General features: G+C 40.3%; 1 protein-coding gene across 2 annotated transcripts in view; it reads left to right on the top strand.

Moving 5' to 3' along the window:
* The window catches only part of TTC28 (tetratricopeptide repeat domain 28), a 582,221-nt gene that overhangs the window by 413,052 nt on the left and 150,095 nt on the right, over positions 1-19,074 (top strand). For both annotated transcript variants that reach the window (XM_082416383.1, XM_082416382.1), the window contains exon 6: positions 3,472-3,979. In XM_082416383.1, the coding sequence (XP_082272509.1) occupies positions 3,472-3,979 (508 nt within the window). The remainder of the gene's footprint in view (positions 1-3,471; positions 3,980-19,074) is intronic.

Raw genomic sequence — 19,074 nt, 5'->3', positions numbered from 1 at the left:
TCCCACGAAACTGACTCGTCAGGTGCAGTTCTTCTGCAAATATTTGGGTCACAGAGCAAGGGGTAATGACTCCTGTGTGCTAAGTCTGCAGCTGGAAATCATGCTTTGGCAAGAACATGAGTAATTTATATCTTGTAAAAAGAGAAAAGTATTGTCTTATTCCAACCAGAGAGTTTGTTAGCATAACTGTTTGTGTTCATTTTGGTATTCAAATACAGATGTTCCAAAATGTTTCCACTGTGGGAAGCAGCTGCTGCTATTCTAGCACAAAAATCTCAAAGAGATTAATATACAAAGGCAGTGTGAACCTTAGTGGCAAGTGCAGCATCTGCTTGAGGTGGGGCCTGTGTTTCCCTGTAGATAGTGGGTCTTCAGATTCTCCTTAACAGCCTGAAACCATGTTTCAGATCTAAGCTTATTCCACAGGAACAGGAACAAAGACAAGTGATTAATTTGTAATTCACTTAGCTGATAAATATCATCACATGTTATTTGCCCAGCAGCTGTAAAACACTGGACTTCATTTCCTGTGGCAACTGATAGGAATATAGATGTTTGGTTGTAATGACTGATGTTTTTGGTGCTGTTACTAGCTTCTGCTTGGTAACAGAGCTCAGCCCAGCCGGCCTGCAGTCATAAAACATCCATCCACACCTTAGTGATGCATCTACAGAGAACTTTACAGTTTACTCAGGACACTCACTTGCACTGCTTCATATGATCCCATCCTAACCTTGGAAAGTACATACGCTGTCATTATCAGAACGGTTTACATATAAAGAAAATACAGGTGAAGAAGTGAATTGACTTATCAGGGTTACACAGCCAGGGCCTCTGACTCTAAATTCTATTCCATTCTTATACTACATCAAGCTGCCTTTCTAGTTTCAGAGGCCATGATGTGTGCTTCATAAACTATATTGACCTTTCTAGAGTTGCTGGTTTCCAGGACACCTGCATGAAGAGTCCCAGCCTGATAGCGCTGCCTGTAACTGGAAGGTGCCAGGGAAGAGCTAATGCAGTAGTCCTTCCCTCTTTCCTCACAGCCCTAGAGGGGAAATGCCCCAATACTCCCTTTCCTTATGTTTGGGAGAGCTTCAGCAAATGAGCTCCTGTGTCTCCCTGGCATTTACAGAAATGAAGAACCAGAAGCAGAAGATCCTTGGGCTGTCATTTGGAGTTGCCACATACCACAAGTTTCTAAGAACAGTGATGCCTGGGGTGCTGTGCCTGCCCCAGGCCTTATTAATCTATTCCCTGCAGTGTTCAAGGGCTCATTGCCTCCAACCAGATCTACTATTTGGAATTATCTAGTGAATTATTTATGGTTTACACATTTGACAGAGGCTCATGGCTAAGTTTGAAAACAGTTCCTGGGACGTAGAAACGTCTCTCTGGAAAACCAAGGCTCAGAGAAGTTAAGTTTCTGAAGGTCCCAGGGCTAGTAAACAGCAGTGCAGTTTTGAACCAAGGGTGTCTGATTCTAAGTCACACTAGGTCCATAGTGAAAGAGCCATGTGTTCTACTTTGAGGGCAACAAAGATTTGCAGGTGGGAGGGTTTGTGGACTGTGTCCTGCTCTCTAGCCTGGCTTGGGCACAGAAGGACCTCAGAGAGTAAGGAGGGGAGGGCCAATTACAGAAGGAAAGGAAAGAGACTGAGTCCCCCGTCCTGCAGCAAAGGAGGAAAGGAGATTGTCGGGTGTGGGGAGGGGAGTTGTGAGGAGTAGAAAGGCCTATGTGCACTGTGCCAACAAGAAGTCTTAACCCCTGATCCTGAAGAGGTTCCCGAAGTAGGAACCTGAGGCCAGTACACGTCCAAGTGGCATGCTCTTGGGTGACATCATTGCTGCGTCTGCCAGAATCACATTGCTACAGGATTGTGATTTTCATGGAATTGTTTCTGCTCTCCACCACTCAGAAAAAAAAAAAAAAAACAAACCCAAAAGTACATTTCTAAGTGTTTATTTCCTCTCTATTTTCCTCAAGCTTTTTGTTGGAACATCTGTGAAATGATAAAAGCAACTTAAAACTATATGGAACCTTTTGCAGATACACAATTTGCAAGCATTGTAAAGATGGTCAGTCTCAGTCATTTTGATCAAAACTGCTATTTTGCAGGCAAAGAAATAGGGTAGCAAATCACTCACAACTATGAAATATTAATAAAAGTGTTCTGAAGTGCACATAGAACACATCTGATAAAGAAATACCCTTACTCCAGGTGGGACGGCCTTCCCTTGTTGTTATTCCCTAGCCTGGAGGCCCTGGTGAAGATCACTTGCCTATTTGTGACAGAGTTTACCCTTTGTTCTGCCAGGATCACATATTCATGGTACGAAGAGGGAGCATCATGAAGAAAGGGGGCTACGTGGCTCTAGCTGTAGGCACGGTGTGAAGGAAGGGAAGGATAGGCAAGTTGTTGAATGAAAAGAAGCGCAGGAGAGCTCGGTGTAACTCCCTTTTATGTCTCTGCAAAGCAGTTAGAAACTAAAGACGAGAATCTAAGACTATCTGCACTTCGTAAGATTCTAGAACCCGTGTAACATCTCCTTTGTTATTTTTGTTTCCCTTTGGTTCACTATGCCAATATAGAGTCATTTTCATTAAAACCTTTAAGACAGAAAGGGCTCATGTTCTTTTCTTTAGACAAGAACTACTTGAGTGGCAAGCAGTGTGAGGGGACTAGGAAGAGAGCATCTTTCTGCACAGAGGCTGGGGTCAGAAGAGAGAGCCTCTAGGCAAGAAAAGCAAAGCTTGAAGGGCAATGTGAGCCTAAAAAGGGGTGGTGAGGCCCCGTGGGGACTACCCCATTCAGAAATGTAGTTTTAACTCCCCTGTTATTTTCCTCTGGGGCTCATCTAATCTAAGCCCTCCACAGTAACCAGTACTGATGAAGTCACATTGAGGTAACAAAGATAAGAGAACAGGACCCTCCAGTGGGTCCTGGGTCACAAAATTATCAATCATCAATCTAAAAATCTCCCTTGCCGTTAATGTATCCATTTGCTTTGGGAGAAGACAAGAATTGAGAAATGCCCAGGGTGCAAAGAGCCTAGCATGGATTTCTCCTATGAATTTCCTATGCTATATTACATGTAATAATTAATTTTGATTTTCTTCAACATTTTCTTATACTGCAGAGGTTAATAGCTATTAACAGAGATATAATATCACAATATTAGAAATGTCAACTCTTTAAACTAAGATGAAGGTTATATGGCACACAACCTGTTTCTATGAGATTCGGTATTGAATGTTACTGATTAAATTGCCATTGTCTTTTATTAGGAACTTGCTGTTTGGATGTGCGCTTTTTCAGTTCTGCATAGGTCTGAGGACCACTGGTAGAAACACCATTAGAAATAGGATTGGATGGTTATGGGCAAACTCTCTAACATTTTATCTGCTGAAACAAACCAAAGCCATTTTCTGATGTGCTTTCTTTTCTCTGCCTTATCTTTTCTCTCCAGGCAGCTTCATCAGCCCTGAGCAGTCTGGGCCACGTGTACACAGCCATTGGAGACTACCCCAATGCACTGGCCAGTCACAAACAGTGTGTTCTTCTCGCCAAGCAATCCAAAGATGAGCTTTCTGAAGCCCGAGAACTCGGCAACATGGGAGCTGTGTATATTGCCATGGGTGATTTTGAGAATGCTGTGCAGTGCCATGAGCAGCATCTGAAGATAGCCAAGGACCTGGGCAACAAGCGAGAAGAGGCCCGCGCCTACAGCAATCTGGGCAGTGCCTACCACTACAGGAGGAACTTTGACAAGGCCATGTCTTACCACAACTACGTGCTGGAGCTGGCTCAGGAGTTGATGGAGAAGGCCATTGAGATGCGGGCCTATGCTGGCCTGGGCCATGCTGCCAGGTGCATGCAGGATTTGGAGAGGGCTAAACAGTACCATGAGCAGCAGCTGGGCATCGCTGAGGATCTCAAGGACCGGGCTGCAGAGGGGCGAGCGTCCTCCAATCTGGGTAAGGACAGGATTGCTTGCGGGACCCCGGGTCAGGGCCAAGGGCTGGAAATAGCTGGAGTAACCCACTATCTTTTACAGGAATCTGTGTGTTTATATTCAAAAGAATCTCCTCATTGTGTGTGTTTTATATTTCCTTCAGATATATTTTCTTGGAGCCTGCCTGCTCTAAATCACAGGATCCTTTCTGTCATCACAGTGCTCTGAGGATTAGAACTCTGAAATACTGGAAAAACAAAACACCCCAACCTTTTAATCTGTCTAGAGAGAAGAGCGACCAGATTTATCTAATTAGAGAGAAGGGGGATGAAATGAAGAGACAAAGCTATGTTTGGTTTAAATGAAAGGGAAGCTTGCTAGGAAGTCATCAATGGAAGGGAATTTGAGAGGATTTTAGTGTAGAGGGAGTTCTTTACTTGGTGACTTTAACCCCAAAGGAAATGTATTTTTTCCCCTCAATGTATGTGTATTCACAAATGATGTTGATAGTTATAGTGTAAATGTAAAATTATTTTTTGAAAAATTTAAATAAGATAGATTTGCAGTCTATGTTTTGATAGTACTTGGTTACAGTTAAGATATTTATAGATTTGGGGGAATTTATATGGAATGGTAAGAGGCGGTAATATTAGTAACTGGCTACTTTTTAGAAGATATTGTTATCTTTTCTTGGTACCCAAACAGATGTTGGTACATAATGAATGAAAGGAACAGATGTGTTCAGAAGTATAAGCGGAACTCATCCGTGTGCCTGGAGCCCATGGTTTGTTATGTCCACAGGGACTCAGGGTGGGGAGAGGACAAGGAGACGGTGACCTTATTCGTATTAGTGTATGCTTAGCAGATATTAGTGGCAATGCACTGTAAAAGTCAGTCCCTTTTCTTTTGTGACCTACAAAACCCTATTTCTCTTTATATAATTTTAGCACTACTTCTCCCTCCCCTCTACCTCCGCTTATTGTAACCATATGTTTCGTGAATATGGTTGTTAGAAAAAGTCTGGCAAATCCCTGGAGATGATGCTAAAGATGGTATTGAGATCAGAATGAGAATCTAGAGAGCCTGATAAAAACCATAGAAATAAGTTCTTGGTATGATATATTCATTCAACAGATTTCAAGTATTTATTGAATCATTACTATGTGCTGAATCCTGGAATAATTGCCTTACGTGATAGAGAAGTTTGAAAAAAAATCCTTGCCCTCAAAGAGCTTATAATTTAGTTGGGAAAATAAGATTAATACACAGGACAACAGTGTTAATGATGTTGTGTTGCCATGAAATTCCCAGAAGGGAGGCCCTGAGGGCTGGGAATAGTCTGGAAAGCTTCTTGGAGGAGATGACGCCCAGGTGGACCTTGAAGAATAGCTGAGATTTGGCCAGAAATGGGATGGCATTGATGACAAGGGGTATGTGAAAGAAGAATTTGATGCAATAGGTTGGCATGTCTGAGGGATAATGGCATGATTAGCCTTCAGGAATGTGCTAGAGGATGGTAGAAGATTATTATGAAAACTAGGCAAGGAATTGTTAGTGAACAGGAACTCCTGAAGGTTTTGAAATGTAGAAGTGAGAACATTGACTAGATATTTAAGGAAGACAAGTCAAGCAGTGGCACATAGGATAGGTTGGAGGGCTTGAAACCTGGAGTGTAGAAGGCTGTGCATATTGGATAATTCATATTTTCTCTATCATTTTGTGTCAGAAATCTATCATTTTGATTAGTTGTATTTATTTTCCAAAGACTTCGTTCATTTCATCTAAATTGTTGAATTTATTGGCATAAAGTTGTTTGTAATACTTACTTATTTTCCTTTTAATGCTTGTAAGATATATAGTGATATGTCCTCTTTCATTTCTGTTATTGGTAGTTTGTGTTTTGTACCTGTACTAACTCCCTCCCCCTTTTCTGGATCATTCTAGCTAGAGATTTATCAATTTTCTTGATCTTTTTAAAGAACCAACTTTTGCTTTTGTTAAGTTTTTTCTATTGCTTGTCTTTTTTTTTTAAATTTATTTATTTTATTTTTTGGCTGCGTTGTGTCTTAATTGACGGTGGCTTCTCTTGTTGCGGAGCACGGGCTCTAGGCACGTGGGCTTCAGTAGTTGTGGCTCACGGGCTCTAGAGCACAGGCTCAGTAGTTGTGGCGCACGGGCTTAGTTGCTCCATGGCATGTGGGATCTTCCCGGACCAGGGCTCGAACCAGTGTCCCCTGCATTGGCAGGCGGATTCTTTTTTTTTTTTTTTAAAGAAAGACATTACAGAACCCTTTTTTTTTTTTTTAAACCATATTTTATTTATTTATTTATTTATTTTTGGCTGTGTTGGGTCTTCGTTTCTGTGTGAGGACTTTCTCTAGTTGTGGCAAGTGGGGGCCACTCTTCATCACAGTGCGTGGGCCTCTCATTATCGCGGCCTCTCTTGTTGCAGAGCACAGGCTCCAGACGCATAGGCTCAGTAATTGTGGCTCACGGGCCCAGTTGCTCCACGGCATGTGGGATCTTCCCAGACCAGGGCTCGAACCCGTGTCCACTGCACTGGCAGGCAGACTCTCAACCACTGCGCAACCAGGGAAGCCCCAGAGCCCCCGAAGAAGCTGCTCCTTTTACCCCGTCCTATGTGAGCGAAGAACACACGCCCTCAGGCGACCTACACCCAGAGGCGGGTCCAAATCCAAAGCTGAACCCCGAGAGCTGTACAAACAAAGAAGAGAAAGGGAAATTTCTCCCAGCAGCCTCAGAAGCAGCGGATTAAAGCTCCACAAACAACTTGATGTACCTGCATCTGTTGAAAACCTGAATAGACAACGAATCATCCCAAATTCAGGAGGTGGACTTTGGGAGCAGGATATATTAATTTTTCCCCTTTTCCTTTTTTTGTGAGTGTATATGTGTATGCTTCTGGGTGAGATTTTGTCTGTATAACTTTGCTTTCACCATTTGTCCTAGGGGTTGGTCCGTCTGTTTTTTTGTTTTTTTTTTTTACTTAAAAAATTTTTTTCTTAATAAATTTTTTCTTAATAATTTTTTTCTTAATTTTTATTTTAAAAAATTAAAAATTTTTTTCTTAATAAATTTTTTCTTAATTTTTTCTTATTTTTTATTATAAAAAGTTAATAAATTTATTTTTTAAAATTAAAAAAAATTTTCTTAATAAATTTTTTCTTAATTTTTTTCTTATTTTTTATTATAATAGCTTTATTTTATTTTATTTTATTTTATCCTCTTTCTTTCTCTCTTTCTATTTTTTCTCCCTTTTATTCTGAGCCGTGTGGATGAAAGGCTCTTGGTGCTCCAGCCAGGCATCAGGGCTGTGCCTCTGAGGTGGGAGAGCCAACTTCAGGACACTGGTCCACAAGAGACCTCCCAGCTCCATGTAATACCAAACAGTGAAAATCTCTCAGAGATCTCCATCTCAACATCAAGACCCAGCTTCACTCAACGACCAGCAGGCTACAGTGCTGGACACCCTATGCCAAACAACTAGCAAGACAGGAACACAGCCCCATCCATTAGCTGAGAGGCTGCCTAAAATCATAATAGGGCCACAGACACCCCAAAACACACCACCAGACATGGACGTGCCCACCAGAAAGACAAGATCCAGCCTCATCCACCAGAACACAGGCACTAGTCCCCTCCACCAGCAAGCCTACACAACCCACTGAACCAACCTTAGCCACTGGGGACAGATACCAAAAACAACAGGAACTACGAGCCTGCAGCCTGTGAAAAGGAGACCCCAAACACAGTAAGATAAGCAAAATGAGACGACAGAAAAACACACAGCAGATGAAGGAGCAGGGTCAAAACACACCAGACCTAACAAATGAAGAGGAAATAGGCAGTCTACCTGAAAAAGAATTCAGAATAATGATAGTAAAGATGATCCAAAATCTTGGAAATAGAATAGACAAAATGCAAGAAACATTTAACAAGGACGTAGAAGAACTAAAGAGGAACCAAGCAACGATGAAAAACACAATAAATGAAATTAAAAATACTCTAGAAGGGATCAATAGCAGAATAACTGAGGCAGAAGAACGGGTAAGTGACCTGGAAGATAAAATAGTGGAAATAACTACTGCAGAGCAGAATAAAGAAAAAAGAATGAAAAGAACTGAGGACAGTCTCAGAGACCTCTGGGACAACATTAAATGCACCAACATTCGAATTATAGGGGTCCCAGAAGAAGAAGAGAAAAAGAAAGGGACTGAGAAAATATTTGAAGAGATTATAGTTGAAAACTTCTCTAATATGGGAAAGGAAATAATTAATCATGTCCTGGAAGCACAGAGAGTCCCATAACAGGATAAATCCAAGGAGAAACACGCCAAGACACATATTAATCAAACTATCAAAAATTAAATATAAAGAAAACATATTAAAAGCAGCAAGGGATAAACAACAAATAACACACAAGGGAATCCCCATAAGGTTAACAGCTGATCTTTCAGCAGAAACTCTGCAAGCCAGAAGGGAGTGGCAGGATATACTTAAAGTGATGAAGGAGAAAAACCTACAACCAAGATTACTCTACCCAGCAAGGATCTCATTCAGATTTGATGGAGATATTAAAACCTTTACAGACAAGCAAAAGCTGAGAGAGTTCAGCACCACCAAACCAGCTTTACAACAAATGCTAAAGGAACTTCTCTAGGCAAGAAACACAAGAGAAGGAAAACACCTACAATAACAAACACAAAATATTTAAGAAAATGGGAATAGGAACATACATATCGATAATTACCTTAAATGTAAATGGATTAAATGCTCCCACCAAAAGACACAGACTGGCTGAATGGATACAAAAACAAGACCCATATATATGCTGTCTACAAGAGACCCACTTCAGACCTAGGGACACATACAGACTGAAAGTGAGGGGATGGAAAAAGATATTCCATGCAAATGGAAATCAAAAGAAAGCTGGAGTAACAATTCTCATATCAGACAAAATAAACTTTAAAATAAAGACTATTACAAGAGACAAAGAAGGACTCTATATAATGATCAAGGGATCCATCCAAGTAGAAGGTATAACAATTGTAAATATTTATGCACCCAACATAGGAGCACCTCAATACATAAGGCAAATACTAACAGCCATAAAAGGGGAAATCGACAGTAACACAATCATAGTAGGGGACTTTAACACCCCACTTTCACCAATGGACAGATTATCCAAAATGAAAATAAATAAGGAAACACAAGCTTTAAATGATACATTAAACAAGATGGACTTAATTGATATTTATAGGACATTCCACCCAAAAACAACAGAATACACATTTTTCTCAAGTGCTCATGGAACATTCTCCAGGATAGATCATATCTTGGGTCACAAATCAAGCCTTGGTAAATTTAAGAAAATTGAAATCGTATCAAGTATCTTTTCCGACCACAACGCTATGAGACTAGATATCAATTACAGGAAAAGATCTGTAAAAAATACAAACACATGGAGGCTACACAATACACTACTTAATAACGAAGTGATCACTGAAGAAATCAAAGGGGAAATCAAAAAATACCTAGAAACAAATGACAATGGAGACATGACGACCCAAAACCTATGGGATGCAGGAAAAGCAGTTCTAAGAGGGAAGTTTATAGCAATACAAGCCTACATCAAGAAACAGGAAACATCTCGAATAAACAACCTAACCTTGCACCTAAAGCAATTAGAGAAAGAAGAATAAAATCAGCCAAGGGATGAGGCACATGGTTAGAGTTCAGGAGAATTGTAAGCACAAAGCTTCCAGTTGTGTCATGTATGGTGCTAACTCCTCCAAGCAGCAATATGTGACAGCATGCACAGAGACTCCCTTGAGCTTTCTTTTCCAAAGTTTTTATTGGATCTTGGTCACAGAGATATGGTTGACCATGTGCATGAGTGATCTTAGTTTCCTGCCCCTCTGGAGGTTGAGCTGAAAGCCCCCACTGTAAATCATACTGTTAGCATGGACTCTCTGGCATGGCCAACACCCTCAGGTAAACAAAGACTCTTAGGCTGGGCATTCTAAGGGCTTCGAGATTATCTCCCAGAGCCAGGGACAAAGGCTGGACCTCTCTGGGCAAGGTTAATTCTTTACTGCATTGGTGCATTTTAAAATTTAGATATATATTTTTAGCTCTAGAATTTCCATTTGGTTCTTTTAATTAACATTTCAGTTTTCCTGCTAAGATTTATGTGTTTATTCATTACATGTGTATTTTCTTTCACATAACTGGCCCTAGTTATTACAAAAGATTATAAAACCTTGTCTGCTAATTCCAATAATCAATAGGGTCATCTCAGAGTTAGACCCTATTGATTGCCTGTTGTTGATGTTGTTGTTATTTTTTTAACAGCTTGATTGAGATATAATTCCATAGTATACTATTTATACATTTAAGATGTGTAATTCAGTGGTTTGTAGTATAGTCACAGAGTTGTGCATTGATTGCCTTTTGTTTTGAGTTGTTAGTCACATTTTAATGTACTCTTTGAAAAGGGATTATATCCAACATTGTCAGTGATACTTTATAGAGACTCTGGATTCTGATATATTTCTGTTAATAGTATTGATTTTTGTTGTAGTTGTTTTACCAGTTAACTTGACTTAATTCAAGCTCCAAATTCTGTCTTCCCTGTGTTGGGCAGCAGCTGAAATCTCTGTTCAGGTCTTTCAGCTTGCTTAGATTTGGCCTTGCACATGCATATTTCATGAGTTAAACAGAGATTTGTGTAGAATTACAAATCCAAGGCTCTCCACTGTAGCTCTCTCTGGGATTTTTCCTTTGGTTCTTCAAGCCAGAAAGACGGTGTGTTTCTACCCGAGTTTTAACCTCACCACACGGCACTAATGGGGTTTGCCCTCTGGTCCCTGCCCCCGCACAATGTCCTCTGGCATTTCAAAAATGGGAAACTTACCCAATGCCTTTCCCTTCTGCAAAGAGTCAACTCCAACCTCTCTACAGTTTCTCACTGCTTTTGGTTGCACTCCAGTGTTTTTAGATAAATTCCTCCCTCTGCTTCCTGCATGCTGGCCTCCTGCCCCCTCCATGCCAGCCCTCCTGCCCTGCCGCCTGTCAGACTTTATAGTTGTTATCTATAGGAGGGTGGCTCTGAAAGGAGGTACTCCTCCATTACTGGAAGTGGAATTCCTCCTATCCATGTTTAACCCATTGCAATTTGATTTGCACCTTTTGTCCCCTGAAAAAGATCAACAGTGATCTCCAGATGGCTCAGTTGAGAGATCTCTTGACAGTTCTAAATTTCCCTAATCAGTATGCAACATTTGGCAGCCTTTACTAAGTTTTCCTTGAAATTCTCTCCTCCTCTAGTTTCTGTGAAGCACCACTGTCCTGATTTTCTTCTTGGCTGCTCTTTCTGTACCATCTTCATTGGCTTTTCTTATCCTTCTTTTTAAAAAATGAACAATTTTAAAAGTTACAAAAACAGTACTTACTTTGGTAAAAATTCTTATGGTATGAAAGTGTATAAAGTAGAAAAAGGAGGTCCACCGCGGTCCACCCCCTTGCATACCTTCCCATGTCCCACTCTTCAGAGTTAAGTACTGTTAACAATTTGGTTAGACTCTTTCCAGACCTTTTTACTATGCACATAAACACATGATAGTATAATCATATATGTAAATATACACGTGTGTACAGATTGTTCCTTTTTTAAAAACTTGGATCATAATATATGTGCTTTTCTGCCACCTGCTTTTTTTATTCCGCCTTCCCTCTTAGGCTTCCCTCTGTGTCATTATTCAGTTTCCCTACATTATATTTAATGGCTCTTTTCCATTGTATTGCCACTTGTTAAATGTGGGAGTTCTTGTATTTTGTTCCTTGATTCTTTCCCGTTCTTTCTTTGTATCTCTCTCTCTATCATTTTTACCACTATACCTTCAACTACTGCTTCAATGTCCATTGTTTCTAAATCTATATTCACCAGCTCTGACCTGCTGCCTGAGATCATTTTCACATTTTCATATGCCTAGTAGATGCTTCGTCTGATTTTCATGCTGATCAGTCCAAGTTTGTGAGTTCAAGTGTGAAATATCTTTTTCCTAAATTAACTGCTTCTCCTAGCTTTCCTTATTCTGTTGATGACAGGCCCATTCTTCTAGTTATCTCTATTAATTCACTATTGCTGCTGTAACAAATTGCCATGAACTTAGTGGCTTCAAATAACACAAATGTTTTCTCTTACAGTTCTGGAGATCAGGAGTCTGAAATCAATTTCACCAGGCTAAGGTCAATGTCAACAAGCCTGGTTTCTTGGCTCTAGGGGAGAATCACCTTCTAATGGCTGCCTGTATTCCTTGGCTTGTGGCCTCTTCCTCCAACTCCAGAGTGCATCACTCCAATCTCTGCTTCTGAGTCATCACATTGCCTTCTCTTCTGTCCTAACTCCTCTTGTATCCCTCTTAAAAATAAAAGACTGTTGTGATTACATCAAACCCACTTGAGTAATCCAGAATAATCTTCCCAAGATCCACAGTTTAATCACACCTCCAAAATCCCCTTTGTCATGTAAAGTAACATTCACAGGTTCCTGGGATTAGAATGCAGAGATTGGGGGTGGGGGAACGGGAGGATCATTCAGCCTGTTATACAATCCTGACTTAGAAATCTAAAGTCATCATAGATTTCTTACCCCATCCCCCTTTTTTTCAGTTGACACTCAATCTAACAGTTGTCAAGTAAGTATTCTCATTAAGGTTTTCTCCTTCCCTTGCTCCTTCCTTGTTGCCCAGTCTGTTGCAATAACCAACTAGTTGGGTTTTCCTTGCTACCATTCCCTCCCTCCCATGCCTCCTCCATCCCACACACCAATAGTAGACTGACCTTCCTAAACTATACCTTAAAATGGGGACTATCACGATTTCCATTCTTTAATTCTACTACTCCTCTGTACATACTCTTTACCTAAAACTGTGTTTTTCCATCTTCCCTAATTTAGCCACACTGGCTATACTTCTTGCTTTAATATATTTTCTCAAGCTATTTCTTCTACTTAGAAGAACTTCTCTGTCCCTGTGTTGCTTATCTAAAGTTTACCCATCTTTTTAGGATTATCCCAAGTACTATTCACTTCTTTTTTTTTTTTTTAAACTATTCACTTCTTGAAGCCTCTCTTGATAACAAGTTCTTTACCTTGTCTGAGACCTGAGTCCACTTTTAAAATTTCTCTTATTCTATTTCTATTCAATCATAAAATATGGTTATTGGTGTACTTGTATAGTTACCTCCACTGGATTAAAACTCAATAGAAGTATAAACACTATTCTACTCCACAGTCTCTGTATCTCTGAGTATAACCCCTTAGACACAGTGAGTACTCAGTGTTTATATGGTTAGATTGAATGAGTCAAAGCTTATGCCAAGATGTTGTGCCCCAGTGATTGGAAGAACAGTGGTGCCTTTGGAAAGAAACAGGAAAGCTGAGAGGAGGAACTTCCCCAAAGTAGTTCTTTATCAAACGTGGTAAGTTTGTTTTATACATGCCAAGTATGTGTTTCTCTCAATGTAACATGAGCAAATAGAATTGGAAACAAGTATTAAGATGGCATCATCCTAATGATATCTATGAGATAAGGGAGGAAAGCCAGTCAGGGAGACTGAGTCAGGATCACAGAGGGTGGAGGTGACCCAGGTAGAGTTCAGGGAGAAGAGAGCTTCAGGATGTGGAGGGCTTATCACTTAAATCAGAGAAGGCAGGGAGAATGAGATTTGAGTCACTAAAGGTTTTTTGACATTAGAAGCTTTCTGTGCACATCTGAGGGGTAGTGGATAGAACTTATGGAGATGGAGAAAAAGAGAAGGTAGAGATGATGAGAAATCTTTATCCTTTGGTGGTCAGCATATACCAATATTTATTATCCACCTTTTAGATGCTTTAAAATAAAACAAGTAGAAATGATTTAGACTCTTTAGATTTCTTATGAACAACAAAGAATAGCCTAGGTGTTTTCTAAGTATGTCTTACTTGTGAAAATAATGCTAATGTAAATTTTGGCTTGGAAAATGTCCATCTTTTCTTTTATGCTCAAAACAACTGTAGTTGCATGACAGTATTTCTGTAGCCTCTGGTTTTTTGGTAGCCTTCTTTATGGTTCTAATTTAGGCAGTTTGGAGTCAAATCTCAGTTAGGCTGCAAAGTAGGTCACTAGAGTAAAGCCTCAGTTAAAGTGCTCTCGCTCTGATCATCCCAGGTCTTCTCATTCACTGGGGAGGCAGACAGAAATGCCTCTCATTTTACTTTGAGATAAACTGTAATTAGGAAAATGAGATGGGAGATAATTAGAAGGGTGGCCGCTTCCTTCCTTCCTCCCTCCCTCCCTTCCTTTCTCCCTTCCTTCCTCCCTCCCTCCCTTCCTCCCTCCCTCCCTTCCTCCCTTCCTCCCTTCCTTCCCTCCCTCTCTCCCTCCTTCTTTCTTTCCTACTTGCTCTCTTGCACTCTCTCTCTCTCACTTTCTTTCTCCCTCTCTTTCCCTTTCTTCCTCCCTCCCTCCCTCCCTTCCTTTTCTTTCTTTCTCTTTCTGGATGATGGTGACCACTTAGCTTGCCACCATGCTCCTGGAATACATACAAAAGTGAATACATTGTAGGAGCCGCTTCCCATGTACAGCAGTATAAGAGCTGTTCTGTTTCTAGTATTGGGTCAAACATGAGAGATGGAAAGTGCTTCCCACCAAGGCCAAGGGTGAAATATCTAATAATCTATCTATGGAAAATAATTCAAAATTTTAAAATATCTGTACCTTTTTAGTCAAAATGACATTTGCTATCTACAAAGTAGCTTTTTTGGGAAAGAAAGCGAAATGGGACTAGTGGTTTTTTTAATTATTTTATTTTATATTGGAGTACAGTTGATTAACAATGTTGTGTTAGTTCCAGGTGTACAGCAAAGTGATTCAGTTATACATATTCATGTATCTATTCTTTTTCAAGTTCTTTTCCCATTTAGGTTATTACAAAATATTTAGCAGAGTTCCTTGTTCTATACAGTAGGTCCTTGTTGGTTATGTATTTTAAATATAGCAGTGTGGGACTAGTATTCATTAATTCATTTGTTCACTTATTCATTTGCTCAACAAATATTTATTGAACATTAGTTATGTGATAGGCACTGTGCTATATTTTATGAATAAGACTGACATAGTTCCCGTCCCCATGGAGCTTATGGTTTTTCATTTAACAAGCATATATTGAGACCTGCTCTGTGTCACATATTTATATTCATTTTCATATTTAATCATCTCCACAAACCTATGAGGTCAAGAGTATTAATTAATTTTACATATGAGAAAATCACAGCCCAGGTAGGTTAAAAAAAACTTGACCCATTTAATTTCAAGAGACCTGTAGCATAAAAGATGTATTAAGATCTCATAAAATATGCTTGGCTTTTTTTTTTCCATGTTTTCAAACCAACCTGGTAGTCATGTGTTGAAGTAAATGTTCGGTAGCAACTCTGGTGGGTACACATCATTCCTCTTATTTATAGTGCAGCAAAATGATAGTCACCAGAAATGGTGACTCTCAGCTGTTCTAATTCTAGGATTTAAGAAACATCACCTAAGTAACTTTTATAAAAATTATATTTAAAAATTAAATTCTGGCGATCTAAATCAGAAAAATTTGAATTCCCAAGGAAAGGTGGAACAATATTACATGTTGTATACATAACAAACACACATTGCACCTTGATTATATAGTATTCCTGATTACATTTTATGAATTAAATATTCAGTAAATACTGTGAACACATATAAAACACAGTATCCTGAAAAAATCTTATAATAAATTTCTTTTGTAAGAGAAAAATATTCTGTAATATGGCAGTCACTCTCTTTTGCCTGTTTTTCACATTTCAATTTTTATATGTTGGGTTTTCTTTTTATATGTTGGGTTTTCTTTTTATATGTTGGGTTTTCTTTAGGTGGAGAGAGGTCTAACTTTACGAGTAAAATGTTAATAATAATTGTAGGTAGTATTTAATTTACACTAATTGGGTGTTTTACTTTGAAAATCCACAGTGTGATTATGGAACCATGTTCAGAATAACCATTCAAGATGTTGAAGGGTCCATGAGACCTCACATAGAAATTCTTGCTTCAACAATGCAGTTCCATTATATTTGTGTCTTACAGTACTTGTTTGCCTTTCTAATAGCAAACAAGTGTGCTATGAGTTAAATTATTATTATTCCTTTTCACTGACGAGGATCCAGAGATTAACGAATGTCTGTAACTCACCCAGGGTTGTAGAGGCAGAGTTGAGGCTAGACTTCAGGTCTCTGATTCCATGTCCACAGATCCTGCCATGAGGAAACATTCCCACTAGAATGGTAGATTCCAGTGGGAGCCGTGCTGAGATTACTCAGCCTAGGGCTAAAAGCCAAAGATGTTTCTTCTGCACCCACCCCCACCCTCCATATACAGGAAGATGAGAAAGAAGAAACACCACTGGAAGGGCTCTAGGACACCTTGCAACAGTGGTCCCTGCTTGTGCCCATGTACAAGACAGCCAGTGCTCCCAGAGAAGTACAGGCCCTGTCAGGATGGAACAGCCCTTTCTCTTCTTCTCCTAGAGAATCTATTTTCTGTTGATTACTTGCACTGAGCTAGATACTGTGCATATATTATTTCATTTCATCCCCATTACAAACCTATGCGGTAGGCACAGAAGTAAAGGTACTGGCCCAGAATCATACAGTTTATAAGCAGCAGAGGCAAGATCCAAACCCTGGTCTGTGTGCTCTCTTCTACAACAGCCCACAGGCCCCCTCTGAACCCCACACATTTATTGAACTGTTAGTTCTTCTGCTTGAGAAGCATAGACGAGACTACACAGATTGTCAAAGTCTAATAATGTCCACAATACAGAAAGCCAAACCACACACCTCTGCTTTTCTTTCAAAGCAGTTCCTGTTCGGGTCATGAAAAGGGGAAAAATGTGTCCCAGAGCTTGAAACAGATTTTTCTAGACATCTAAAAGAAAGTAACAAGAATATACTTTCCCTGTTTGAAAGGAGAAATGAAAAATGGAGAGCATCAACCAAAGCAGGAGATTTTTCTGATCAAGCACCAGAGGACTCACAGAAAATGATTCAGACCCTCATTACGGTTGTGACATGCACATCCTGTGCTGTGCCCCACACCTATCAGTACCTAATAAATATTAATAATATTTATTCTCTCCTTTAGGTCAAGATTTGTCACCCTGCTTGTCTAGACATTGCTATTTAAAAGGAGCTGTGATTTGCTTACAGATACAGCGCGTCTGTAAACGTGAGCAGCGGCAGACGGAGCAGTAAATCTTGGTCAGAGCTGCACTTTGGATGGTTGCAGGAGACGCTGCAAAACTGTTGTTGGAATAATGAAGTGCATGCTTACTGCCAGGTCCCAGAGTTCTGTCTCCAGCAGGCAGAGTCTAGCAGTAAATTAGCTTATGTTTCAGCTTGGCAGTTGGCGCTTGGTTCATTTGTAGATGCTAATTGTAATCTGATATTATCAGCAGCAGGTAATTGAAATGGGCTTGATGAATTACTTAATTTCTTTTAATAGCTGAGTCTTCAAGAACTGAATAAAGAAGATAAGGTGATCAGGAGGAAAATACAACAGCTCTGTCTTTCTAATTAGTGCTTGGAGGTTTTTTCTTCTTTACACAAATGATTATGAACATGTGAGGCTGAATAGGTGTATGAGTCAGAAGGCCCCCATGGGGGCATTTCCCATTAGGCAGCCCAGTCCTGAGCATTGATAACACTTCTGTTAGGACTTCAGAAGGGAACATTTGAGGGATCACTTTGGAGAATGTTGATTTCCGAACACCATTCCGTTTTCCCAGACTTAGGTGGGCCTTCTGGGGGTATTGCCACTTTGGCATTCACTCTACCTTCAGCCCTTCTTGTGTGGCTGTTTCCTGTGAGCAGTGCTGCCTGGCACCATGCAGTGAGCAGGGGAGCCTCGCAATGATGTTAGTCTTTGGCTCCTGCCACCCATACCTGGCACCGGCACCTCCCACACCTGCCCGTCCCTAAGTCTTTCCATCTGTAGCAGCTCCTGGGTAGCCATTTGCTTTGCCAACAATGGTGGGTGCAGATGTGACCCTGGGTCCTGCCATCTGTGCTGGACGCTTCATATTGGACCTATGCCACGTGACTGCAATGAGCTTTGGTGGGGGGGTCTTTCTTCTGGAATCATTTGGCTGTGCTTTTAGTCTCATGTTCATTCTTTAAGGAAACCATCTGTTTTGAGGTGACTCTGGAGGAATTTACTTTTGACTAATTTTTTGAGAAAATCAAGTAACAGTGGAAAAAGTAGAACATTAGAACCAGGTCTCTTAGACATTCAGATTACCTCTGTTGTTCTTCTTCATGGTGAGTTCTGTTTAAAGACAGCTTATTGTTACAGGTAATGATTCTAGGTCTCTAAGCCACCAATACAGTATTGGCAGTAAATGCCTCTGATGGTAAATTCATTGCAGGGATTCTGATAATGTTCTACTTCTTGATCTGGGTGGTAGTTGCATGGCTGTACTCACTTTTGGAAATTTGTTGAATTGTATGCTTAAAATTTTATACCTTTCTGACTATATATTATACTTTAATTAAAGGTTTACTTTTAAAAACATATTGCATTCTGGGGGCGGAGTAGAATTGGAATGGTATGCCTTTCTCGATCCTATCCATGCCCACGGCTTTCACCACCATACACCAATTCCCCAAAACCAGACCTTACTTCCATCTGAGATGTCTTTCTATTCCTGCTTCCTAGACAGCTTCATCTGCTCCAAATAGGCCTCTCTCTAAGTCTGTGATTTCATGTTGTGTATTCCCTATTTCTGAGAATGGCAGCACAAACTCAGTGCCCCACCTAGAAATCTCAAAGTTAGCCTGGGACCCCTGCCTCCTTCCCTCGTAGCCCAGGTCTAGTTGGTCAAAAGTCCTGAGAATTCTGCCTCTCCAAACAAGTTCTGTTGTATCTGCCCAGCTGTGTTTTCAGCCTTCCATCACCTCTTGCCTGGATCATTGCAACAGATCCCGCCATACTGGTCTCCCAGCTTCTCCTTCAGTTCATTTTCCACATGGCT

Source organism: Balaenoptera physalus (genome assembly GCF_965194825.1).
Source record: "Balaenoptera physalus genome assembly, chromosome: 12".
Taxonomy (NCBI): domain Eukaryota; kingdom Metazoa; phylum Chordata; class Mammalia; order Artiodactyla; family Balaenopteridae; genus Balaenoptera; species Balaenoptera physalus.
This window is presented reverse-complemented; position numbering and strand designations above follow the sequence as displayed.